The sequence below is a fragment of the Oncorhynchus nerka genome, linkage group LG20, assembly GCF_034236695.1.
Source record: "Oncorhynchus nerka isolate Pitt River linkage group LG20, Oner_Uvic_2.0, whole genome shotgun sequence".
Classification (NCBI taxonomy): Eukaryota; Metazoa; Chordata; class Actinopteri; order Salmoniformes; family Salmonidae; genus Oncorhynchus; species Oncorhynchus nerka.
The window spans coordinates 55,210,616-55,238,462 of NC_088415.1; the positions used below are offsets into that span (position 1 = coordinate 55,210,616).

The 27,847-nt window shown below is 41.8% G+C and overlaps 1 protein-coding gene across 1 annotated transcript in view; it reads left to right on the forward strand.

Annotated features, from left to right (window-relative positions):
• The first annotated feature begins 1,635 nt into the window (after positions 1 to 1,635).
• LOC115102825 (ski-like protein) overlaps positions 1,636 to 27,847 on the forward strand; it is a 35,674-nt gene continuing 9,462 nt past the window's right edge. Inside the window, exons 1-2 of the mRNA XM_029623153.2 lie at positions 1,636 to 1,779; positions 4,034 to 5,383. Of these exons, the coding sequence (XP_029479013.2) occupies positions 4,226 to 5,383 (1,158 nt within the window). The 5' untranslated portion in view covers positions 1,636 to 1,779; positions 4,034 to 4,225. The remainder of the gene's footprint in view (positions 1,780 to 4,033; positions 5,384 to 27,847) is intronic.

Below are 27,847 nucleotides of genomic sequence, written 5' to 3' on the forward strand. Positions count from 1 at the left end.
TCATGGGTAGGGGGTAACGGTTCTTAACCGTGATCCTGTTCAGCCCTTGGTAGTCGATGCAGGGACGCAGACCTCCATCCTTCTTTCCCATGAAAAAGAAACCTGAACCAGCTGAGGATATTGAGGAGCAAATGCAAAAAAATCAAAAAACCTGTTTTCACTTTGACATTATGTGGTATTGTGTGTAGATTGATGAGGATTTTTAATTTTTCAAATCCATTTTAGAACAAGGCTGTAACGTTACAAAATGTGGAAAAAGTCAAGGGGTCTGAATACCTTCCGAATGCACCGTGTGTATGCTATCTTGAACATGCACGCTTTAAATGATTTCATAAGAAGAAACTTTAACTTTTTTTCTAAATATCATTCAATTTGAAATCAACCAGAGCTTGAAACCCTAGGCCTATTGTAATTGTCTATTTTTTGTTAAATTCTGTGTTGAATTGAAACAATAGCTGTGGATGGGAGACCAAAAGGTAGCCGTAGATCGATAAATTCTCCAAAGGAGAACACTACGTTGACACATTACATTTAAACAACGTTGGTTTTACCAGTTTGTGCCCAGTGAGTGGTCTCTGTTCCACTCCGTTGGTGGAGTTTATCAGAAACTTCCTTCACCATGGAGTGGAGTTTAGTCAGCTATGGCTACTTTAAACAATCAAAGAAATGTGACCTAAAATCTGTTGTAATGATCTCTATCTGCCTGACAGAAGAGTGAACTTTTGACATTTACTTTCCTCTTTATATTAACACATTTTACTGCCAATCTCTGAAAGGGATTGCCTAGTGTATAGAAAGTGAGTCCAATATGAAACATTACACAGTCCCTTTAAGTACACTTATATAGTATAAAACTCCTCTAGCCCTTCTGGTTCAGGTCCTCAGGGAGGGTGTAGGGCTTGAAACAGTATCTGGACAATAGATAGAACTGAACTCAGACCTCCATTGCCCCTTCCCTTCCCACTTGTAAAAACACATAACATGTAAGAACATGAATGGCTCATTCATGATACAGGTATGAGTCTGAGGAAGCCACAGCAGCAGCAACTCAGTCAGAGGCGTAAATCATCACTATGTACATCCTAAATGGTACCATATTTCCTATATACAGGTATAGGATCTTAATTGGGCCTCTCTGCCTCAGTTTGCTCCTCAATTCATGCACCTTGGTTAGAAAGCAAGGTAGCAGCAGTGATCCATTCTCTCCTTTGACCCAACTGTTGCAGCATAACTTTCCTGCAATTCAGGGAATGTAAAACTTGTAGTGTATTTGAGGTTAAAAAGCTTTGTTTGACATTTTTTGGGGGACCTTCAGTGTAACGTGGCTCATTTAGCGAACATCGCTAGAATATGTTGATTATTAAAGACACATAGGGAATTGTTTCAAATAGAACATATTATTAATAGTTGGGCATTTGAAAAGAACACACACCTTGACTAATATGTAACTTATTTAAATATTTTACAGGTCTGGACATCAATGACAAAACGAATGGGAAACAAAACAAATCGTTATGGCCGGTGAGAGAGCGCAACATTCTCTCCCTGTCCATGAAGGCAACACAAACCAACCAGACTGCGAAACAGACACCCCTGCACACTGTTTCCGTGACGTGCCCAATTCGAGTCTGGGTGACGTATCTCCGTTAGTGATGTGACGTTGCGGGGCTGTAGATGTAGTGGTTTCTAGCTGCATCTTGTTGACGCTCGGTATTACAGAGGAGAACCAAGAGAAGAGGAGCTGAAACGACCTCACTCAGTCTTTTTAATCGGGTTTCGGTACGTCCTTATTTGCTTCTATGTACATGATGAAATGGGTAATGTGATGTATCGGGTGTTGGATTATTTTGACGGTTTACCGAAATGGTGGCATGCTTTAAGGGTTTAACAAGCGTTCGCTAATTGTTAACTAGCCTAGGCTAGTTTGCTATGGCTTCATACAGCGCAGGGTGTGTAACAGTAGCGGCTATGCTAACCTAACCTGGCTAATCCGTTTCCCCAGCTCGGGTATAACGTAGTACATTTTTGTAGCTAAAGCAATGCTAATTCGAGCTATCGAATTGTCTTTCTCTGTTTTCTGTTACGCGGTCCTCAGATGTGTTGCCATAATCATTGTAACGTTATTGGTTTCCTTACCGTTATTGGTTTCCTTACCGATACTCAATATATTCGCTATTTTATGTTTTATTTCCTTCAAGACAAGTATTTATCGAGGTTCGAGGTGTGAAATACACCACACAGCCGCATTTGCCAGCTTAATTCTCATGTCGGCTCAACTTGCTGCTACAAGCCGGGTATTTGGTTCTACGTTTAGCTAATGTTAGCTGGAAATTGCAGGTAGTTAACTAGGTCGATAGACCGTCCAGTAGCAGACGGTAGTTGAGCCAGTGAACGTCATTATCAGTGCTGTCTGCATACCCGTGCCACCGTGGCGAGCCAGAGGAATGGAACAGAGCGCAGGTTGTGCGCGGTGTCCTTGCTAGCTACGAAGAAGGGGGTGACACTGCTCGAGATGGAGGGAAACGACAGCAATGGAATCTCAGCGATATTTTCTGGAGAAATAGTTAGATTTGTTCGAATATTAATATGGTCTAAAAACCTTTCTTAGCCGGAACTCTATTATTTTGTTGCGTGGGGACAATGTCAGTTTTGGTTGTAAATCCACGCAGGAATCACGGGTGGTGAAGCTTGCATCGCCGCATACCTCCTTGCATTGATAATAATGTAATTATTACATTACTGCGACCAAAGCCTGCTCCGTGGTCCGACTTTTTGTACCCAGATAGTGCTAGCTTTGGTGGAAAGATCTGGCGGCGGTGTACTTACTGTAATTACTGCATGGAGGTCAGTGCTGGTTCTGGTATAATCTAGCTAACGCGTTAGTGTTGTCGCTGTAGTCCGCACACAGCTACATTTGAACTGCCTAAACGCATGTATAGTCTCTCTTCAGTTGTTTTATATATAATATATACACATTTAACCCCATTTTGTATTTGGCAGCCGATTTTAAATGGATGATATTGCAGTGTAAAATACATTGATCACCCACAAGCAAATACGATTGTAGCTTTATTGGAGGGTGGTTGTTTACACCGCCCAATGTTGAGGGTTCCCAGTGAAATGTTGTAGCCACATATGTACATTTTCCTAAAATTGGATCACAGTACAATTTCCTGTTAACAAAACCGCCGTTTATAGATGTAGCTAGGTATGAACAGTTTTTTATTATTTGAATTGATGCAGTGTAAATGCAGCTAGATTCCGGGGCATAGGGAAGATACCTCTTCAACATCCATTCCATGTCACGCTGTGCATTTCGATAACAATTGAACCGGTTGAATGAGAGCCTTTATACTCCTTTATCAATTGTTTTCACATAGTTGATGGGGTCAGCGTGGGGTTACCAGCAGAGCAGACGTTGGCTTGAGGACAGCAAGCAGGACAACTGGTGGGGTTGGGGTGGCTAGCTATTTGGTCAATTTACAGCCATTTGGGCAAATTGTTAATTTTATTACCTAGGCTACACCAAGTGTGAACTTTTTTGTCACAGTTTCTAGTGACTGAAAGAAGGCCAGAGAGAATTGCTAGAAACTAGTTGTTGGTTGCCTGGCCACCTGGTTGGTTTTACTTGACAAAACTAGCACTTTCTGTTGGCAATGAAATGGTGTGGTGGGTGAAAACGTGTCATTGCCCCATGGGGTTCAATGACAAGGGCTGAATGGGCAGATGTTTGGGTGGTGAGGTATGGTAAATAGCCATTTGGCCCCCAATGGGTCTATTGAGCCACTCAACCCCCAACCAGGATAGCCTCCATAAAACACCTTCAACGTTATTTTATGCTCAGAGAAAAACGCATCTGATGGGATAGTCTTCTACTTAGACCAATCCTTTCAGTTGACATGAAAAATGCTACATGCAGGCTTAACATAGTTTGAGATTTACTAGGGAGAAAAATTAAAATGTTCTCCCTTCGGTTTGTGTTAATGCCTGAACCATTCCACTCCCCCACTACCCCACCTCTCGTCCCCTACAGGAAGCAGACATACAGACAACAATCTGAACAGAAACACAGCAGTCTCCACCATGTACCTTTCTGAACACCAGAAGATCTGGAACATTTGAAACGAGAATAAAACAAACTAACAAAACCCACATTAACTCAAAGGGTTCTATAAATCCAAGTGAAGGTGGTATTGGAACGAAACGGACCTCTATCAACGCCGACATGGCCAGTACTCAGACGAGTCTGAAAACCTCTTTCAAAGATCTGACCTCGTTCAAGGGCAACATGAAGCGGCTGTACCGAGAGAGGCTAGAGGACGCGCCCATCAAGAAGAGGCTGATGGCTGAGATGAACCTGAAGCGACGCAGCCTAGACACCCTGCCCCAGACCCCCAAGGTGAAGAGGGAGTCTGGGGAGGAGCACACCCAGCACCGGGAGGCAGATAGAGGCATGGATAGATCCATAGAGATGGACAGTAGAGGGGAGCTCCAGGTATGTGGAGCCAAGGCTCTGGATCTCAGTCCTGGGCTGAAACACACACTGGCTGCCTTCACCCTCAGCAGCCAAAGCTCTCTGGGGGGCCCAGCAGCCTTCTCAGCCCGCTCCGGCCACGAAGCCTCCCCCGAGGTCAGCCCTGATTCCTGCCCCAGCATGGCCCCTCTACCCTCCCCACCAGTCCTAGGAGGTGGACCCCTCTTGGTGCCCAGCGACAGCTCCACAGAGTTAAGCCACTCCCTTCTAGAGGGTGAATCCATCTCCTGCTTTGCTGTCGGTGGGGAGAAACGCCTCTGCCTCCCCCAGGTGCTCAACTCGGTGCTCCGCGACTTCTCCTTGCAGCAGATCAATGCGGTGTGCGACGAGCTCTACGTGTACTGCTCGCGCTGCGACGGTGAACAGCTCCACATCCTCAAGGTGCTGGGTATTTTACCCTTCAACGCCCCGTCTTGCGGCCTCATCACCCTTACCGACGCCCAGCGCCTCTGCAACTCCTTGCTCCGCCCGGGGGCTGCCCTGCCCTCTGACCCCAGCACCAAGCGGCCAGGCCAGGGGCTCCTAAAGGAGACAGAGTCTAGCTTCCAGGTGGAGCACCAGTGTCTAGGGAAATGCCAGGGTCTGTTTGTACCCCAGTTCTACACACAGCCTGAGGCGCCCTGTGTTCAGTGCGTGGAGTGCCAGCTGCTTTTCTCACCGCAGAAGTTTGTGATGCACTCACACAAGTCCCCGGACAAGAGGACCTGTCACTGGGGCTTTGACTCTGCCAAGTGGCCGTGCTACCTGCAGCTGGGGAGGAAGTATATGGGAATGCCTGAGGAGCCGCAGCTCAAACTGCTGCTAGAGGACATGAAGGACAAGTTCCACTACAACAGGACCACTGACAAAGTAAGCACTGATTCTCTTATTGTGTGTCAGACTTCTTTAAATTTTATCAGTTCGTTTGGTTGCACTGTCGATATAACTACCAATAAATGGTATCTATTGAATCTCTAGAAGCCAGCCCCCAACTATGGGTTTCATTAGGTAGGTGTGTGTGTGTAAGACAGGGGACAGGTGTTTACCCCTCCTGCTGGCTGTAGTGTAGTAGATCCGAGCATTTCGCAGCACCTGCGATAACATATGCAAATTTGTGTACGTGATCAATAAACTGATTTTGCGGAGGGGCGGACAGGATGACCACTGACCAGCTGGTCTCTCTCTCTCTCGGTTGGTCCCTGTGTGTGTGTGTGTCACGGGGAAGGGCATCATTTGTCTTCCAGGTCAGCTGGAGGTCACTAGAACCATCACTAGACAATAGGCCACAACACTAACCGAACTAGTGGACTCTCTCACAGACCTCTGGGCTTGAATGGATGGGCTGACAATTTACATCCATTGCATCCACCCCGCATCACCCTTCCATATTTAAATGACTTTTTAAGTATTTTGAAGTAATTTAGTTAATTGATACTTTTAGGGATCGTTTAAAAAATATATATATATACATACATACATACATACAGTGGGGCAAAAAAGTATTTAGACAGCCACCAATTGTGCAAGTTCTCCCACTTAAAAAGATGAGAGGCCTGTAATTTTCATCATACACTTCAACTATGACAGACAAAATGAGAAAAAAAAATCTAGAAAATCACATTGTAGGATTTTTTAATGAATTTATTTGCAAATTATGGTGGAAAATAAGTATTTGGTCACCTACAAACAAGCAAGATTTCTGGCTCTCACAGACCTGTAACTTCTTCTTTGAGAGGCTCCTCTGTCCTCCACTCGTTACCTATATTAATGGCACCTGTTTGAACTTGTTATCAGTATAAAAGACACCTGTCTACAACCTCACAGTCACACTCCAAACTCCACTATGGCCAAGACCAAAGAGCTGTCAAAGGACACCAGAAACAAAATTGTAGACCTGCACCAGGCTGGGAAGACTGAATCTGCAATAGGTAAGCAGCTTGGTTTGAAGAAATCAACTGTGGGAGCAATTTATTAGGAAATGGAAGACATACAAGACCACTGATAATCTCCCTCGATCTGGGGCTCCACGCAAGATCTCACCCCGTGGGGTCAAAATGATCACAAGAACGGTGAGCAAAAATCCCAGAACCACACGGGGGGGACCTAGTGAATGACCTGCAGAGAGCTGGGACCAAAGTAACAAAGCCTACAATCAGTCACACACTACACTGCCAGGGACTCAAATCCTGCAGTGCCAGACGTGTCCCCCTGCTTAAGCCAGTACATGTCCAGGCCCGTCTGAAGTTTGCTAGAGAGCATTTGGATGATCCAGAAGAAGATTGGGAGAATGTCATATGTCAGATGAAACCAAAATATAACTTTTTGGTAAAAACTCAACTCGTCGTGTTTGGAGGACAAAGAATGCTGAATTGCATCCAAAGAACACCATACCTACTGTGAAGCATGGGGGTGGAAACATCATGCTTTGGGGCTGTTTTTCTGCAAAGGGACCAGGACGACTGATCCGTGTAAAGGAAAGAATGAATGGGGCCATGTATCGTGAGATTTTGAAAACCTCCTTCCATCAGCAAGGGCATTAAAGATGAAACGTGGCTGGGTCTTTCAGCATGACAATGATCCCAAACACACCGCCCGGGCAACGAAGGAGTGGCTTCGCAAGAAGCATTTCAAGGTCCTGGAGTGGCCTAGCCAGTCTCCAGATCTCAACCCCATAGAAAATCTTTGGAGGGAGTTGAAAGTCCATGTTGCCCAGCAACAGCCCCAAAACATCACTGCTCTAGAGGAGATCTGCATGGAGGAATGGGCCAAAATACCAGCAACAGTGTGTGAAAACCTTGTGAAGACTTACAGAAAACGTTTGACCTCTGTTATATACCCTTTGTTAGCAATGACAAAGTATTGAGATAAACTTTTGTTATTGACCAAATACTTATTTTCCACCATAATTTGCAAATAAATTCATTAAAAATCCTACAATGTGATTTTTCTGGATTTTTTTTCTCATTTTGTCTGTCATAGTGTAAGTGTACCTATGATGGAAATTACAGGCCTCTCATCTTTTTAAATGGGAGAACTTGCACAATTGGTGGCTGACTAAATACTTTTTTTGCCCCACTATATATATATTTGACCGATATCAGATATTGTCTTTGCCAAAAAACGATACCAATACCCAATATATATAGTTTTAGCTGCCTTTTTAAGCTTCTAGAAGGCAGCTAGTACAGTTAAATAGTTAACACACACATGAATGCATTGGTCTAAGGCACGTCATCTCAGTGCAAGAGGCGTCACTACTGTCCCTGGTTCGAATCCAGGCTGTATCACATCCGGCCGTGATTGGGAGTCCCACAGGGCAGCGCACAATTGGCCCAGCATCGCCGTGCCGTCATTGTAAATAAGAATTTGTTGTTAACCTTCTTGACTAGTTAAATAAAGGTTATACACACACACCACACTGACCAAGAAGGTATTTTGTTGGCATTTACGTATGTCCCCATTACCGGTAAAACAATCAAAAACCTATTTCTTTCACTTACTTGCTGTGCTGTTTCATTGTTCAGTTTTTTTTCATTCTCAACCAGGTTTTCTATGGAACGCCGTTTGGGTATTTGCATGTCAAAAAAGATTCAAATGAGCTTACCTGAATATGACTGCACGTCACATAATAATTTAACGCGTTCATACATGTTTTACATAGTTATTACACATTGATTACACTATCACTCGTATTTCATATGTTACAGGGATTCATCGATACATGTGTTATGACGCTGGTAAAGTTGTCTCGCGCATCTACAGTGCTGGTCATTTAAAAAAAGCTAGCTTGCTAATGGATGCAAACAATGTTCTTCCCCCAAAACATAGCAAAACGACAATCTGTTTCAGTAGCTATAGTTAGCTAGCTAACTATTTAGCTTTGTGTCATCTAAAAATAACCCTAATTTATAAGACATTTGATTAATGGTGGTCAGACCCATCTTTGTGAAGCTAGTCACAATAAGGATTTGCTGCAATAGTGGACTTTGCGGTTAGCCTTCAAAATAAAAGTATGGCATAAATATATTTATTTTGACCTCGACCCACAAATTCCACTATTGTGCCTAATCCTTATTGTGGCTAGCTTCACAACACATAACCCAGTCCACACATCACTAGCCAGATGAAGCTAGCGGGCTGCTTATAACGTTAGCTTTGGGAAACAGGGTTAAGTACCTGGTTAGCTATTTATTTTCATGAACTGAAGTTCAATTTCAATAGGTAAACAACAAGTGGCATCCTAGCTAATACTTACTCACAAGGATACCTAAATCATTGCTAAGAATAATGAAAATGACTTCAGTTTCTAATGGTCATTGTTTTCAGGCTGGTTGTATTGGTGCTAGCTAGGTACCAAGCTAAAGCTATCTACCCCAGAAGTTGCGGTCAAACAAATGATGCTTTATTACCAACGAGGTATTGTAAACTCATCGTTCTTGGCCGGTGTTTGCTTGTTTGCAGACTTTTTTGTACATCATTGACAGTGCTACTGTATCTTTTTTGATATGCAAACACCCAAACTGCGTTCCATAGTATGTATGTCATGAAGCTAATAGCAGCGACGCTATTACTGTGTAACTCCGGTAGGGCAACATCTGAAAAATAGCGCACTTACTAATGTGTACCGGTGCTCGTTCAGTCGGCGAAAGCAAACATCACCCACGACAGAGAACAGTTGATTGTCAAGGGGATGAATTCCATTATCTCAGCTTTAATGGATTTCGCCTTTGAGTTGTCTTGCTGAAATGTTCTTACTTTTTCAAATGACTGCTCGATTTGTTGACTGCTCGATCCACACAGCAAACATTGTGGGCTAGGTTAGGAATGCTGTGTTGCTCGTGTAGCGCACAATTTTACGCGGCGTCATTAGGTCATATAGGTATGCACGGTAGCTTTGACATCGGTTTTTAACATCGGCTTTACACTAGACATCTGGCCGATACCGATGTTGGCATTTTTAGCTAATATCAGCCGATTCCCATATGTTCACATATATATATATATATATATATATATTTTTTTTGGACTGATTACAGTTTCACCTGTTTTTTTTGCTCTCAAAACCACTAATTTTTAATGTAAAACAACTAAATTTTATGTTTTTAGTTCACAACAATACTTAAAACACCATCAGGAGACTTGAGGTCTGGAAAAAAATAAAGGAATGTGTAGTTACCATTTACCATGCAGGAGACCGTTGTTTGGTTAGCAATTTTTCTGTAGCGCTCATGTGATTGCAGAGTTGGCAAAACAAATGGACACTGGATTTATGCAAATAATCATCATTCGGCCATGTAGGCATAGGCTACTTTGTAGTTAACATTTCATTTAGGTGGTTTTTGGGAAAGCTGTTCCATCTCTACCAGAAGGTTATGATTAGCATCATCACTGGCAGCTACACAAAGTGGGCATTCGTGTTCCATTTCAGAAAGTTGCAGGAAAATACGAATCACTGTTTCATTTTGTTCATGTCTTGTGATTATCTTGGGCAAATTATCTTGGGTTGGCAAGTAGCCTAGTGGTTAGAGCGTTGGGCCAGTAACCGAAACGTTGCTACATCGAGTCCCCGAGCTGACAAGGTAAAAATCTGTTGTTCTGACCCTGAACAAGGCAGTTAACCCACTGTTCCTAGGCCGTCATTGTAAATAAGAATTTGTTCTTCACTGACTTGTCTAGTTAAATTAAGGTTAAATGTATAAAAAAAAACATTTGTATTTTTTATAAGTTCATTGCATTTAAGTTTTTCATATAGTTAAAAAAAATATATATTGTTGAATTATGTTTTAATGTCTTCGCAACGGGGACTAGGCTTAAGATGTTTCTGGGAAACCATCCTTTGATCTTTTTTTGTACCACTTAGCTGGAAGTGCACAGAAACAGGCAACCCAAGCCCTTGCATGGGGGAATGCCCATGTTGCATCACCACCAGTGCTTTCCACTAAAGACCAGAACCCAAGGGAGGCTTCTACAGAGCATAGGGGGTTTTGATGGGTTTTTTCTTTCTGTCATTCTTACAAAAAAGAAAGTGACAGTGGGAGAGAGAGAGCATTGCACAGGCTGGGACCTATAGAAATGTCAGACACCCTGAAGAAGGCAGGGATGCTGAAATGTTGGTTCTTTTACTCAATAAATTACTTGGAGTTTATACATATATATGGAGTGTGCGACTCTCTTTTGTTTTTATAGCTGAAAACACGAAAAGCTATAGATTGGTTCCCTTCCATTGACTGGTTCCCTTCCATTGACTGGTTCCCTTCCATTGACTGGTTCCCTTCCATGTCTCATGTTTTCTTCTTGACCAAACCGGACTATTAAGTGCGTCCCAAATGGCACTCTATTCTCTATATAGTGCACTACTTTTAACCAGGACCCATAAGTCTGATCAAAAGTAGCGCACTATCTTTGGAATAGGGTGCCATTTGGGACGTAGGCTCAGTTTTGTATTGCTGAGATAAACACTGACTTTAATTGGTGTTTTCTAGGTCAAGTAATTTGTCTTCACTGTAGCCGCCTGGCACATATGGGTTAAATAAGAGACTATGGACTCGGAGCAGACAGGCTTTAGTGTGTGTGTGTGTGTGTGTGTGCGTGCGTGCAGACAGGTGTGAGAACACTACCTGCTGTACAGTCATTTGGCACTCCCTGTCCGCTGTGTTTTGTGTTTGGCAGAAAGAGAGAGAAAGAGCGTGAGGAGCGAGAGAAGCCCCAGCCTCCCCCTCCCTGTGTGTTTGACGTGTGTGCGTGATTCTGCCGGAAATACTGTCTGGTGTCTAGTCTAGTGCCCAAACCACATTCCCACCCCCTTTTCTCTCTCCCTCGCTCCTCGGCTTGTCTCACTTTCGTCTGAAAGAGTCAGACAGATCGACCTGGGGCCACTCAGTCACGCAGACACGTCTCCACCACAGAGCAGACTAATCACACACACACACACACACACACGTACCTTATGGTGTATCATGTAGCCTACCACTGACTGGTTAGGTAAGCCTGTCACATGCTATCCAGTCAGCGGTTCGTGCATATATTATGATGAGATTTTGTGATGTTTTTGTTAGTTTAGGTGTTTGGCTGTTTTTTTTTTGTGGCTGTTCGCTACGGCCTGGACGATACCAGTATCGCGAGACTCATGGAAAGGAAACAAAATACAAAGCAGATTTAACTTCTTGAATGAATCATAAATAATGAGTGAGGAAGTTTGAGGCATAAATATCATACCACCCCCAAAAAAATGCTAACCTCCCCTGTTATTGTAATGGTGAGGTTAGCATGTCTTGGTATGGCATTTGAGCGTCTGTGACTTTCTCACTCATCATTGTTCACGATTCATTCAGGACTTACCGTATTCATGGTAACATCCATATTAATGTAAATGTTTTTAGAAACAAATTCTATTCTTATTTACATTAACAGTGACTCCAAAATGACACACGACATTATTTACCATTCATTTCTATTTACCATTCATTTCTATTGGGCACAAAATAATCAGAAACGCAACCAAAATAGCAAATGCATCCAACACATTTGTAGAGTCCCAAGCTAGATGTAGTCATTGTGTGCTAGGAATACGGGACCAAATACAAACTTTTTCCTTCTTTAATACACATACACTAAGTGTACAAAACATTAGGAACACCTTCAGGTTATGGTTACCCTTTGGGTTAGAATGACCAATTATCAGTCGTTCTCTAGTAATGATATTGTCAACCGAGATGTTGGTGAGACAACAGACAGATGCTACAACAAATGACTATAACTTTACAGTTTGTGTGTTTGGCGTCTAAAACAACGATGTAATGAGCCTGCGGGGATGACAAGCAGCTTGTACTTCCCTCTCGGCCAGACACGCACGCACACAGATTGATAGGGTGGCGTCATCTATGTTGGGAGGTGTTTTGTCTCTGTTCCCTGATTAGAGGGAAGCAGAAATTCCCAGTGTGTGACTCCTCCTTGGCCTGGTTGTGAAATACCTGCTAGACTGTCTGGAGGGACACAGTGTCCTGATATACACACATTCAGATGAGGAAAAACACTTTGTGACATACTTGTTAGGATAGTGTGTGAGGCTGGTAACATTTCCATGTCTGTCTGTGTGCCTGAGAGTTGTCCAGAAGAGCCAGCCATGTTGCCCTATACCAATCCACCCCTGTAGTTCTAGCCCTGGCACCATGTCAGCTGTGGTAGACAGACAACACTCCCTGTGCGTGTCTGTGTCGGCAGGTCCTAGACGACGATGACTGCTGTTCAGACAGCAGACAGCTGCTTCTCTATGCTTCCTCTATTGGCTATTTACACACCAGTGACTTCATTACCACAGACCAGACCTGCATTCTGTCTCACGTGCTCTCTCAAGTTCTCTCTCTCGCGCTCGCTCTTGCTCTCTAATCAATTGGCTTTATTGGCATGGAAAGTGTTACCACATACATTGCCAAAGCAAATATACACACATATCAAATCAATGAGGATGCAGATTGATAATAGGAAAAATGATAATACTCAGTAGCAATTAACAGGACAATGCAATAAGAAATGAATGAGGACAATAATGAAATAGTGAGAAAAACACAGGTAGAAATGTTATTACTGTGGTTTGTCATTCTGGTGGTTGTCCCTACCTGTGTGTCAGGATTCAGGGAGCTACATCATTTGCAACTAATATGGCAAAAAGGGGTTTTTCAGATTTAGTTTAAAAATCTTTGGATTTGTTTTCAATTTTGGGGAAGAAAAAAGATTGCCACTAAGTCTGTGTAGTTCTCGCAGATCTCTCTCTCTCGACCTCTGAGGGCAGAGTGGGCACAACCTGTCCTCTCTGGGTAGCCAGATCTGCTGCGATGGCCTGTTTCTATTGAGTCTGTGCTCATTGAATCTGTACATAGTTCATGTTTTTCTCAATTTTCTATTGTGTACCAAATAGCATGGAGGTTCGACCATTTTTTTGTGTGTGTCTTTCCAATAGGTGATATATTTTACTTTGTGATAATTTGGTTGGGCCCGATTTTCTGAGTGCTGTCCTGAGGCTTTATTGGGTTGGTAGTGGTTAGTGAACTTAGCTTCAGGGCCAGCTGGCTGAGGGGACTCTTCTCTATGGCACCTCATGGCATTTGAGGGCTTTGGAATTATAGGAGTGGGGGTCACTTGTCTGTCTCTTCCAAACCATTCTAGACTAGAGCATTCTACTCTCTGCAGATTTCTTGAACAGAACAGACTTTCCCACTTCGTGTCTGGAGCCCTGCCCCACCACATTTTTTATATTTTAAACAGTCAACATCCCTGAGGGCCCAATTAGAAGACCGTAGCAAAATAAGCATTGAAACTAGACGATAAGTTGATGCTTACATAACTCAGCAGACCACTCTCTTGTTTCTGACTCTCTCTTTCGCTCTACGCACGGCTCAGGCATGCAAAACCCCCATGCAGTATGTTATAAAGCCGCTTTACCCCCTCGTCTCGCACTATACTCCCAGTGTTTGTATGGAACGCATGGAAAAGTGATGGATTTTTAAAATGGTGTTTTCCAAGCCTGGAAAAGTTTTCTGAAATCTGAAAAGTAATGGAAATTCATTTTAATTTCTGTTATTATCAGTTATTTAGGCAAAGTTTTTAATATTTTAGCAATCAAATAAAAATCAACATATCAGCCAGGATCTGAATGACACATTAGCCCGTCTGGTTGTGCGCATCACCAGCATGTGTTTGTGAGATGTGTAGGCTGTTCCTCAAGGAGAGAGAGACAGTCGGACAAGAGTGTGCAAAGCTGTCATCAAGGCAGAGGGTGACTACTTCAAAGAATATCAAATATATTTTGAATTGTTTAACACTTTTTTTTTTTTTTTTGGTTACTACGTGATTCCATGTGTTATTTCATAGTTTTGATAGTCTTCACTATTATTCTACAATGTAGACAATAGTAAAGTAAAGAAACCCTTGAATGAGTAGGTGTGTCCAAACCTTGACTGGCACTGTACATCAAGGTTGGTCAACCGTCCTTCAGGAGAGCTAATGGGCGTGCAAGCTTTTATTACAGTTCCCCTCTAACAAACCACATTTTCGAAATGAGCTGCTCAACGGGACCTTCGTAAACTGTCTCTGTTGTGTTTGAGCAGGGCTTGATCAAAAGCCGGCACACCCAGTAGGTCTCCAGCCTTAGGGTTGACCACGTGTGTGTGTGTTATACAGTTGATTAACAACAACGACAGGAGATGGTACATGGCATCAGAGAGCAGCCTCCCAGTGTTGTTACCACAATACGCTTACTTTTTTTGTAAATACATAGAGACGCTGCCAATTGTTGATCATGGAAATTTGGTTAAAAGTCACGGAAATGTATGAACCCTGCTCTCCTCTCCCTCTTCTTTCCTCCCCCTCCTCGCTCCTCTGCTCTCTTCTTCTCCTTGTCCAGGGGGAGACTAACCTCACAAGACCTGGTCTGAACGAAATACTCAGCCTGTTACAACCCTCATGTTCAGCCAATCACACGCTAGAGCTGGACTCCTCCCTCTGTCTCCCTCTCGCTCCCAGCCTCTTTCTCCCCCCGTGTGGATGAGTTGGTCTTTTTTCTCTCTCTTTTTCCCCCTGTTTTTATTTATTTTCCCTCTGCTGTAATAACAACCTGCTCACAGTTGTGGTTGTAGATGTTTAATGAGAGTCACTACGTTATTTCTAAACAGCCACAGCTAAGGAAAGAATGATGTTTTTTGACTGTAACACCAGTGGTTACACTATTGTATTTACTAGGTGTGTAATGGTTCATCAAAACCATGGTTCAGTACGTATTGTGGTTTTTGGGTCACGTTTCGGTACAGCTGGGAAATGAAATGCTATTGACAATTTTCCGCAGTCACGATGTTTCTTGCGTTGTCTGTTGAGACCGGATTGTTATAATGTGCCTCAAGTTTCCACTCTGATGCTGTGTTTGAAGCCATGTGGGAGGTGGGAATTTTCAGTTGTGAAGTTGTAAGTACCAGTTGGATGCGTTCATGTGATTTTGAACTCATTGAGAAATGCCGATTGGCTAATGGCCAACAAACCGTCAACCATAAACAAAAAGTACAGCTATCGTACTTGTAAACAAATTTTAGTGTTAAAAAAAACACATTAATAGATTGCTTTTTATAAATAATGTTTTGTTGCATTTAACTGCCGAAAATGCTGTTGGAGGCCATTTTCTTAGTAGGTGACGTCAGAGGTCACCATGTGTGAGAAGTGGGTGCTCAGGATGAAAGACAAGTTTCCCACTAGTAATTACCAGTTTGAGGGCCGTTAAAGTGGATTTTTCCCAGTTGTATGTGGTAAATTCCCACTTTCCACTTGGCTACGAACGCACCATGACACTGCGTCCTTCAGTGCCAGATGGGTCCGTGCAATCCGGTATCCTTGAAGTTGCCATTTTAAAATGGTTAGGGAAGGGTACGGGTAGAGGTTAGGGTTCAGGGTAGGGGCGATCCAAGATTGCACTGACCATGCCAGATGTGCACTCTCTAAACCAGAGACTGTAAATATATAAACCGCCTACCTATCGCTCCTTTAATTTCTTTGGCCCGGTCAGAATCAGCTGCCAAGTGCTGCTTGAATGCAGAGGGGAGAACGTTGTTTTTTTCTTCTCTGGTATACTAGGGGGGATGTCAGTGTAAATGTGTCAACATATTGGAGGTATTGGCAGCTGCATAGGCTATTCTCATTGAGCGTGGCGACATGCTGTTAACATTTTATCCACAAATCTGTCCATCACCGTTTTAATCTACTGGGAAGCCAACATTTTCCCAAACTGTTGGTTTAAATGCTGATTTGAGGATCCTCCTGGTTTATCGACCCCACCACTCACCGTCGCACAGAACGAGTTCTCGGCTGCGCCTCACAAAAGGACAGTTTGAAATGTGCCAATTAAGATTATAGTTTTGAATAGGGCGTGCGCATAGGCTCTAGTTTTAACGGAATAACCTGAAATGTGTTTTCAGCTCAGATTTACTTCGAGGCATTAGGCCTACAACGCAGCGTAGGCATAGCCTGTTACCTAGTGTTTTATTGCCTAGCCTAGTGTTTTTTGCTTTTTCATTTTGTACATTTTTTTATTGTATTCGTTCAGGTTCACGGTCTGAATGGTACCGTTACACCCCTAGTACACACCCTTATGTTATACTAGGGAAATTGTGTTTCGATAGAGCTTGGGTAATACACTGAGGTAAATCCTGTATGGAAATGCGCTGTAGAATTACTAGGGAAAGTTCACTTCTCTCCATAGAGCTATGCTCCTGGCCTGTTGTTTCTGGCAGTGAGGGGCCCTGTCAGGGGGAGGGGAAGGGGTTCTCTAACTGCAGCTTACTTCATACGCACTCCAGCCCAGAGCCAACCAGCCAGTCAGGCAGCAGACTAAACACACACAAACACGCCTGTTCCCTTGTCTCACTAAAGTCGACAGATAGACAGAGCTGGCTCCAACAACATAGAGGAAGGCGGGAGGATCGAGAGGAGAACATGGAGACGAGGTTGTTAGCATGGAACCAGGGTTGTGTCCCAAATGGCACCCTATTTTCTATATACAGCCTTATGAGCCTCGATCAAAAAGTAGTGCACTATATAGAGAATAGGGTGCCTTTTAGTGCTAGTAGTACATAAATACATTGACCAATGAGAAGATTAACTGTCCAGTGTCTAGTCTCCCAGAGCAACCAGAGGGATGTGTGTACACACACGCACACACACACACACACACACACACATTCTCTAGTCTCTGTACATCTCCTTTCTCCATCCTTCTCTCCTTCCACCATCTATCTCTCCATTATACATGAGGCAGACGTGGGAAGAGGGAAAAGACCGTATTCCATTAAAGGAATCCTTTTCGCTCCCCTTTACTACTTCTATATCTGCAGCAGGTTCTGTAATGGCTGTCATTTCCATGGGGAAGCGATGACGTGCATCCTAAATAAATAATGCCTTTTATCGTGCACTACTTTTGACCAGTGCCCATTAGGGTCTGGTGAAAAGTAGAGCACTCTGAAGGGAATAGGGTCAGGGTCTAAAATTAACACCCGCGACCTGCCAAATGTCGGTAGATTTTGGAATTGGCAGGTAATATGTATATTTCGCCTGCCACGTTGGTGCGTGGTCAGGGCTCCACAGCGCAAGCATTTCATTCGCAGTCAAGCAAGCATGAGCACAAATTCTAGCGAAATGAATGAAGCAGTAGCTGTTTTCAAAGTGTTTCTGTCATTTTGTTTCATCGCTGGTGGCTAATCACACAGAACTATTAATCCTATAATACAGTTGAAGTTGGAAGTTTACATACACTTAGGTTGGAGTCATTAAAACTCGTTTTTCAACCACTCCACAAATGTCTTGTTAACAAACTATAGTTTTGACAAGTCGGTTAGGACATCTACTTGTGCACAACACAAGTCATTTTTCTAACAATTGTTTACAGGCATATTATTTCACTTATAATTCACTGTATCACAATTCCAGTGGGTCAGAAGTTTACATACACTAAGTTGACTGTGCCTTTAAACCGCTTAGAAGATTCCAGAAAATGATGTCATAGCTTTAGAAGCTTCTGATAGGCTAATTGACATAATTTAAGTCAATTGCAGGTGTACCTGTGGATGTATTTCAAGGCCTGCCTTCAAACTCAGTGCCTCTTTGCTTGACATCATGGGAAAATCAGAAGATATCAGCCAAGACATCAGAAAAAAAATTGGAGACCTCCACAGGTCTGGTTCATCCTTGGTAGCAATTTCCAAACGCTTGAAGGTACCACATTCATCTGTACAAACGATAGTACGCAAGTATAACACCATGGGACCACGCAGCTGTCATACCGCTCAGGGAGGAGACGCGTTCTGTCTCCTAGAGATGAACGTACTTTGGTGCGAAAAGTGCAGATCAATCCCAGAAGAACAGCAAATGACCTTGTGAAGATGTTGGAGGAAACCGGTACAAAAGTATCTATATCCGCAGTAAAACGAGTCCTAGATCGACATAACCTGAAAGGCCGCTCAGCAAGGACGAAGACATTGCTCCAAAACCGCCATAAAAAAGCCAGACTACAGTTTGCAACTGGGACAAAGATTGTACTTTTTAGAGAAATGTCCTCTGGTCTGATGAAACAAAACAGAACTGTTTGGCTATAATGACCGTTGTTGTGTTTGGAGGAAAAAGGGGAAGGCTTGCAAGCCGAAGAACATCATCCCAACCGTGAAGCACAGGGGTGGCAGCATCATGTTGTGGGGGTGCTTTGCTGCAGGAGGGACTGGTGCACTTCACAAAATAGATGGCATCATGAGAAAGGATAATTGTGGACATATTGAAGCAACATCTGAAGACATCAGTCAGGAAGTTAAAGCTTGGTCGCAAATGGGTCTTCCAAATGGACAATGACCCCAAGCATACTTCTAAATTTGTGGCAAATGCTACCAAATACTAATTGAGTGTAAGTAAAATTCTGACCCACTGGGAATGTGATGAAAGAAATAAAACCTGAAATAAATCTCTCTACTATTATTGACATTTCACATTCTTAAAATAAAGTGGTGATCCTAACTGACCTAAGACAGATCATTTTTACTAGGATTAAATATCAGGAATTGTGAAACTGAGTTTAAATGTATTTTGCTAATGTGTATATAAACTTCCGACTTCAACTGTTTATATCCCGCACAGCCACGCGGCCTGGCTGGGGAGCTGTGCGCACTGTGATTCGGCTGAAGATTCATTTTTAGAAGCGCTGTGCACAGGCATGAAAGTTAGTGTAATTTTCTCAAAAGTACTAAAGTGAAACTTTATCCTTGTGTCTTGGCTATTTACATTGTTTTGTTTACAAGAAAGGTTGTCTTCCAATGTTTGAGTTTGCTTCAACTGCTAGCAAAGATGCATCGGCTACTGGTCAGATTCTCTACACTGTCACAAGACTTGAGAGTTTGAGTGCCCTGCCCTCGTTGCCAAGGTAACCTCCCGCCCTTAAAGTGACAGCTGAATTTTCTTTTGTCTGGTCAGTGATACTCTGGTTACAAAAAAAAGGAAATAAAATGTATCAATATACCACATCACTTCTTACTAGTAATACATTTATTGTTTAACAAACATTACAAAGCATGCTCACTCATGTAAAACAAAAAGTAATTATGACCAAATATTTTGTCTGGTAAAAAATCTGTGGCTGTTTTTTTTGTTTCTTGTTGTCTACCTGCCACAGAACTGTTTTCCCTCCTTACCCAACTGGGTGCTGACAGTCAGGCCTCTAGTCGTGAGGTAGCTGAGGAAAACACAGCCTTTAGAAGAAGGCAATATACAGTACTGTTGTATCTGTTGTCATAAACTGATAGTACACATACTGCCTATTGCACATCACTGTGACACTACATACACAGCATGTGTGTCATCTATGGACATGAGGGGGGTTCAATCCTGTATAGTTTGGGCACGTTGGGGGTTTGAACGTTTAAACGGATCCTTAAAGTTAAGAAGAAGAAAATAAATATTTTGACGTCGATGCAGAAAGTAAACAGTGTAGTGGTTCAATTTCTGCAACAATTTAGAGTGTTGAAGTTGGAGGCTCAACTCAGCCTGAAGCGAACCTGTGCGGAGATGCTGTGAGCGTCGTTTTGCATCTCGCTCATCTCAGTATCCTAGCTTATTCATTGATGATAGGCCCTGCTTTACTGAAGTTGGGAGACATTGCAAGCCACGAAATTGCGAGATACAGCATTCCATTGCGAGATGCAGCTTTTGATTGCCGATAGATAGGCCTAGTGCACTGACTCTGCCTGGCGGTTGATCCTCTCTAGCTCGCTATGAAAGATGCAGGTATTTGTGTTCTCGGAAGTATGGCAACTAATCTTGAAACTCAGAAATAGGAGTTGATGTTCAAGGGTCCCACTACGTCATTGTCGTTAAGTTGGAGAAATGGCAGAGAAAGGCAAGCGACATGAACGAAGTGGAGAACCAGTCTTTTTTTGTGTTTTGTTTAAACATCCAGATTTTTCTCTCCATCTGTCACATCCTTAATGTACGTTACTTTGTTGCTACTGGACTGTGAAGGTATGACGTGGGGCCATTATCAGCATGCTCGAGGGACTGACACAGTCTGTGTAGTGGCATCATCAGGGTTCCTGTGACACACAGGCTATGGTACCCATGGGCAGAGGGTCAGGGCCATCTGTCCACACACAGACACAGCTCCCAGCCTCTTCACTTGGGTCACTTCCTCCCCGTCACTGCTCTGCTTCCTGTAGCTCTGTAGCCTGATGACTCATTGATGGTTGTGTGTGTGTGTGTTACTTGCTTGTTGCATGCCCTCTGCTTCTCTCCTCTCATCATCACAACAACATGACACAGATTCATCATCAGATGGGATTCTGACTGACAGGAATCAATTCCTCCGTTTGTACATCCATTAGAGAAATACTACTGTACTGTACTCCCAAAGCAATATCCCCTGGTGCCTGTCCTGTCCGTCTGTCTATGTCCCTTTACTGTTTGTTTACGTTCGTGTGTACACTGGTGTGCTTACTGTGAGGTGCGTCATCATCCTGTCCTCCCACTCACTCACTCTCTATGTGTGTGTGTTTTTTGAGATGACTCAGAGGTAAGCAGTGACAGCTGGGTAATTAATTATCTAGACGAAACTAGGCTGCAGACTAGACGAAACTAGTCTTCAGCCTGGAGATGGCTGAAAAGGGAGAGATTGGACTGAGTGGCTGGGAGGGGCAGACGGAGTGTGTGTGACGCTGCCACTGATGACAGGCGTCTAGACAGTGCCCATGTGGCCTGAAAAATGTGCCTCAGGCCAGCAGCCAACTCTGGTCAGGAACAAACCTGTCCTTATCTCTCTCTGTGTGTGTGTGTGTGTTGACTGATATTTATCTGTATGTCTGTCTGCTTTTGTTTTTCCTTCCTGTGTTTGTGTCTGAAGGAAAGAGACAGAGGAACAGGTGTGTCTCTGTGTGTTTGTTTAACCAGACAGTCACAAGGGTTCTTTCAGCATGTTTTTCTTAGGGCACAGAGAGAATGAAGTGAGAGAGAGACACACACAGAGTGAACTCTGATACTGCTCTAACAACAGTGAGCTCTGGAACAGGATGTGGTAGACTGCAGACAGTGCGGACCCACTGACTGCTGTGTCTTTTTCTCCCTTGTTCTCTGTCTGGGAGAGGGAGAATGCTAACCCAAACAGAGTTTTACTTCCTTGTAGAGACCAGCTCCTCTGTCTTTTCCTGGCCCCTTCTTCTTAACCGTCTAGAGTCTAAGCCCTGTCTAATCCGGGGGAGGGGGGTTCTAGGGTAACATATGGAATTGTTTTAAGATGGTCATGCCAATGATCATTTAGCTATTTAATTTAGAATTTTAAGACTCCTTAAAAAATATATAAAAATATTGGGTGAAAGAATACATTTGGCATTACTGCTATTAGCCAATGCAAATGCATTGAATAACATATTCACTACATGGAACAACAGATATCCCCCCAAAAATCTAAAATACTTTTTTTTCCTGAAGTGTCTGCCATATATCTGAGAGATAAGAAAGATCAGGAAACTTTTACATTTTCTGTCTGTCTGTCTGTCTGTCTGTCTGTCTGTCTAAAATGGATTAAAATATTTTTTCCCCTCATCAATCTACACACAATACCCCATAACGTCAAAGCGAAAACAGGATTGTAGAAATGTTTTATAATTTATTTGAACCCCCACCTATTACATACCCTTTTTCAATGATACTCGAAATTGAGCGCAGGTGCATCCTGTATCCATTGATCGTCCTCGATGTTTCTACAACTTGGAGTTCACCTGTGATAAATTAAATTGATTGGACATGCTTTGGAAAGGCGCGCACCTGTCTATATACAGCTCCCACAGTTGACAGTGCATGAAACCAAGCTTGAACTCTTTGGCCTGAATGCCAAGTGCCACGTCGGGAGGAAACCTGGCACCATCCCAAGGGTGAAAGCATGGTGGTGGCAGCAGCATCATGCTGTGGGGATGCCTGTTGCGCACGGCACCGCACAAAAAATCGATCAGAATTTTGAAACTGTCTAACCAGGAACATAATTCTTTAAAACCTGGAGATTTTGTGTAATTTTATGAAGCTGGTCTTACTTTGTTTCAAAGTAGCCTAGCCAAAATTGGACCTTAGAAATATTGAGGAATTATTTGATAAACACTTAATATGCCATTGAAACGAGCATTTTTCTCATGTTCTTTTGGTTTTCGAATCAACTTTTTTTTATTGTTCAACAGCAAAGGCATAATCCTAATCATATAAGTAACCAATGCTAGTTGACGATAATTCTAGTCATATTAGTAACCAATGCTAGTTGATGACAATCCTAGTCATATTAGTAACCCTGCTAGTTGACGATAATTCTAGTCATATTAGTAACCCATGCTAGTTGATGATAATCCTAGTCATATTAGTAACCCTGCTAGTTGATGATAATCCTAGTCATATTAGTAACCCTGCTAGTTGATGATAATCCTAGTCATATAAGTAACCAATGCTAGTTAATGATAATCCTAGTCATATTAGTAACCCTGCTCATTGATAATAACCCTAGTCATATTAGTAACCCTGCTAGTTGATTATAATCCTAGTCATATTAGTAACCCTGCTAGTTGATGATAATCCTTGTCATATTAGTAATCCTGCTAGTTGATGATAATCCTAGTCATATTAGTAACCCTGCTAGTTGATGATAATCCTAGTCATATTAGTAACCCTGCTAGTTAATGATAATCCTAGTCATATTAGTAACCCTGCTAGTTAATGATAATCCTAGTCATATTAGTAACCCTGCTAGTTAATGATAATCCTAGTCATATTAGTAACCCTGCTAGTTGATGATAATTCTATAAATAACCCCTGCTAGTTGATGATAATCCTAGTCATATTAGTAACCCTGCTAGTTGATGATAATCCTAGTCATATTAGTGACCCTGCTAGTTGATGACAACCCTAGTCATATTAGTAATCCTGCTAGTTGATGATAATCCTAGTCATATTAGTGACCCTGCTAGTTGATGATAATCCTAGTCATATTAGTAACCCTGCTAGTTGATGATAATCCTAGTCATACTAGTGACCCTGCTAGTTGATGATAATCCTAGTCATATTAGTGACCCTGCTAGTTGATGATAATCCTTGTCATATTAGTAATCCTGCTAGTTGATGATAATCCTAGTCATATTAGTAACCCTGCTAGTTAATGATAATCCTAGTCATATTAGTAACCCTGCTAGTTGATGATAATCCTAGTCATATTAGTAACCCTGTTAGTTGATGATAATCCTAGTCATATTAGTAACCCTGCTATTTGATGATAATCCTAGTCATATTAGTAACCCTGTTAGTTGATGATAATCCTAGTCATATTAGTAACCCTGCTATTTGATGATAATCCTAGTCATATTAGTAACCCTGCTATTTGATGATAATCCTAGTCATATTAGTAACCCTGCTAGTTGATGATAATCCTAGTCATATTAGTAACCCTGCTATTTGATGATAATCCTAGTCATATTAGTGACCCTGCTAGTTGATGATAATCCTAGTCATATTAGTGACCCTGCTAGTTGATGATAATCCTTGTCATATTAGTAATCCTGCTAGTTGATGATAATCCTAGTCATATTAGTAACCCTGCTAGTTAATGATAATCCTAGTCATATTAGTAACCCTGCTAGTTGATGATAATCCTAGTCATATTAGTAACCCTGTTAGTTGATGATAATCCTAGTCATATTAGTAACCCTGCTATTTGATGATAATCCTAGTCATATTAGTAACCCTGTTAGTTGATGATAATCCTAGTCATATTAGTAACCCTGCTATTTGATGATAATCCTAGTCATATTAGTAACCCTGCTATTTGATGATAATCCTAGTCATATTAGTAACCCTGCTAGTTGATGATAATCCTAGTCATATTAGTAACCCTGCTAGTTGATGATAATCCTAGTCATATTAGTAACCCTGCTAGTTGATGATAATCCTAGTCATATTAGTAACCCTGCTAGTTGATGATAATCCTAGTCATATTAGTAACCCTGCTAGTTGATGATAATCCTAGTCATATTAGTAACCCTGCTAGTTGATGATAATCCTAGTCATATTAGTAACCCTGCTAGTTGATGATAATCCTATAAATAACCCCTGCTAGTTGATGATAATCCTAGTCATATTAGTGACCCTGCTAGTTGATGATAATCCTATAAATAACCCCTGCTAGTTGATGATAATCCTAGTCATATTAGTAACCCTGCTAGTTGATTATAATCCTAGTCATATTAGTAACCCTGCTAGTTGATGATAATCCTAGTCATATTAGTAACCCTGCTAGTTGATGATAATCCTATAAATAACCCCTGCTATTTGATGATAATCCTAGTCATATTAGTGACCCTGCTAGTTGATGATAATCCTAGTCATATTAGTGACCCTGCTAGTTGATGATAATCCTAGTCATATTAGTAACCCTGCTAGTTGATGATAATCCTAGTCATATTAGTAACCCTGCTAGTTGATGACAACCCTAGTCATATTAGTAACCCTGCTAGTTGATGACAACCCTAGTCATATTAGTAACCCTGTTAGTTGATGATAATCCTAGTCATATTAGTAACCCTGCTAGTTGATGATAATCCTAGTCATATTAGTAACCCTGCTAGTTGATGATAATCCTAGTCATATTAGTAACCCTGCTATTTGATGATAATCCTAGTCATATTAGTGACCCTGCTAGTTGATGATAATCCTAGTCATATTAGTAACCCTGTTAGTTGATGATAATCCTAGTCATATTAGTAACCCTGCTATTTGATGATAATCCTAGTCATATTAGTGACCCTGCTAGTTGATGATAATCCTTGTCATATTAGTAACCCTGCTAGTTGATGATAATCCTTGTCATATTAGTAATCCTGCTAGTTGATGATAATCCTTGTCATATAAGTAACCAATGCTAGTTGATGATAATCCTAGTCATATTAGCAACCCTGCTAGTTGATGATAATCCTAGTCATATTAGTAACCCTGCTAGTTGATGATAATCCTAGTCATATTAGTGACCCTGCTAGTTGATGACAACCCTAGTCATATTAGTAACCCTGCTAGTTGATGATTACCCTAGTCATATTAGTAACCCTGCTAGTTGATGATTACCCTAGTCATATTAGTAACCCTGCTAGTTGATGATAACCCTAGTCATATTAGTAACCCTGCTAGTTGATGATTACCCTAGTCATATTAGTAACCCTGCTAGTTGATGATAATCCTAGTCATATTAGTAACCCTGCTAGTTGATGATTACCCTAGTCATATTAGTAACCCTGCTAGTTGATGATTACCCTAGTCATATTAGTAACCCTGCTAGTTGATGATAACCCTAGTCATATTAGTAACCCTTGCCTTTGAGAACAATGTTTTCCCACAAATTGTGTTTTGGAACATTTCCGCATTGCCTACATCCATGTCTGCATTGCTGAGCTTATAATATGAGGTAGAGACTAAATGATAAACCATTGTTGATGTTATTAAACATGGATGAAGTGGTGATACATGTGTACAATTGAACCTTACATGGCATGATGAATACAAAAAGACCACCATTGAACCTGGTGTGTTTTTTTAGTCTGAGTGAACAAGTTCCTAGGTTCATTGTACTTAGAGTTAACTATTGGTCTTCTTGACTCTAATGCAGTTTCTTTTTACTGTCTTCATTGGGGAGTATTTTACATCAGATTGATCTTAAATTGGTCAGCGGTGTTGAAAACATTATTATGGGATCATGCGTTATCTTCTCCAGCTGACATTATAGTAATCGACATTTTGTTTTTTTAGAATATAAATACACATTTTATTTCATTAGAGACAAATACATAGTATCGTATGAACTGAAAGAAGCCAATAATTTCCCAATAAAAATGGAAAATATAAAAACATTTTAGAGTCCACACTACAACAAAGAAATACTTAAATGCATGTTTTTGTCCTTGAAAAATGACATTGAAATGCTGTACATTTCTATGGAGGCTGTTCCTTGGGAGTGTCATTACTGACGGACGGCGCCCCCTGTCATTCATCTAGTGAATACATGTATATCATTGGTCTGACCCTCAGCAGTGGATGAGATGTGGAGTAGAGACATGAACCCTGGCAGTTTGTGTGTTTGTGGCTGGTAGATTATAACAGTAGGGAAAAGCTGTTCCTGTGCCTAGAATACTAATCCACATTGTCATGCAGCTTGTGGGTCTCCCACATGGCTACTTGTGTGTGTGTGTGTGTATATATATATAGGTATATAAGCACACATGCTCACACACTACAGAGTCACGCAATAATCCGTTTGTGTGTATGTGTATGTTTAATTTAGTTTATTAGTCACATGCACAGGGTTACAGCTGTGTCCTGGAGTACAGGCAGTGAGCACCCAATGGTGCGTTGGGCTGAGCGTACCACCCTCTTGTAGAGCCTTGCAGTCAGCGGCGGTGGAGTTGCCTTACCAGGCCGTGATGCAGCTCTCTGGTGCTCCTGTAGAACACTGTGTGCCCTCGGGGATGTGTCACATCAGCACAGATTTCTAATGGTTCCCTGTTTCTCCCTGGTGTTTGTGTGGTTTAATATGAGATGGAGGTGATGGAGAGAAAAAGGGGGAGAGAGGAATGGAGAGAGAGGGGGACAGACTGCCTCACCACTGCAGTGGCTGATTTGTTGTTGCTTATCTTTTCTCTCTCGCTCACAGTGTGCACTGCCTCTGAGAAATACAACAAACAATTTCAGACACACATACACACACTCGGGAATATTCACACTGGCTTCCACTGCTGAGGAGGGTCAGACCAATGATATACATGTAAACACACACATGGCCAAGCCTAATGCGTAAACACACACATTAGAGGTCGACCAATTATGATTTTTTTCAACGCCGATGCCGATTTTATAATAAAAAATATATTTTTTAAATATAATAATTATTATTATTATTATTATTTACTTATTTGTAATAATGACAATTACAACAATACTGAATGAACACTTAACGTAATACATCAATAAAATCAATTTAGCCTCAAGTAAATAATGCAAAAACAAGTGTTGGAGAAGAAAGTAAAAGTGCAATATGTGCCATGTAAGAAAGCTAACGTTTCAGTTCCTTGCTCAGAAAATGAGAACATATGAAAGCTGGTGGTTCCTTTAACATGAGTCTTCAATATTCCCAGGTAAGAAGTTTTAGGTTGTAGGTATTATAGGAATTATAGGACTATTTCCCCTATACCATTTGTATTTCATTAACCTTTGACTATTGGATGTTCTTATAGGCACTTTAGTATTGCCAGTGTAACA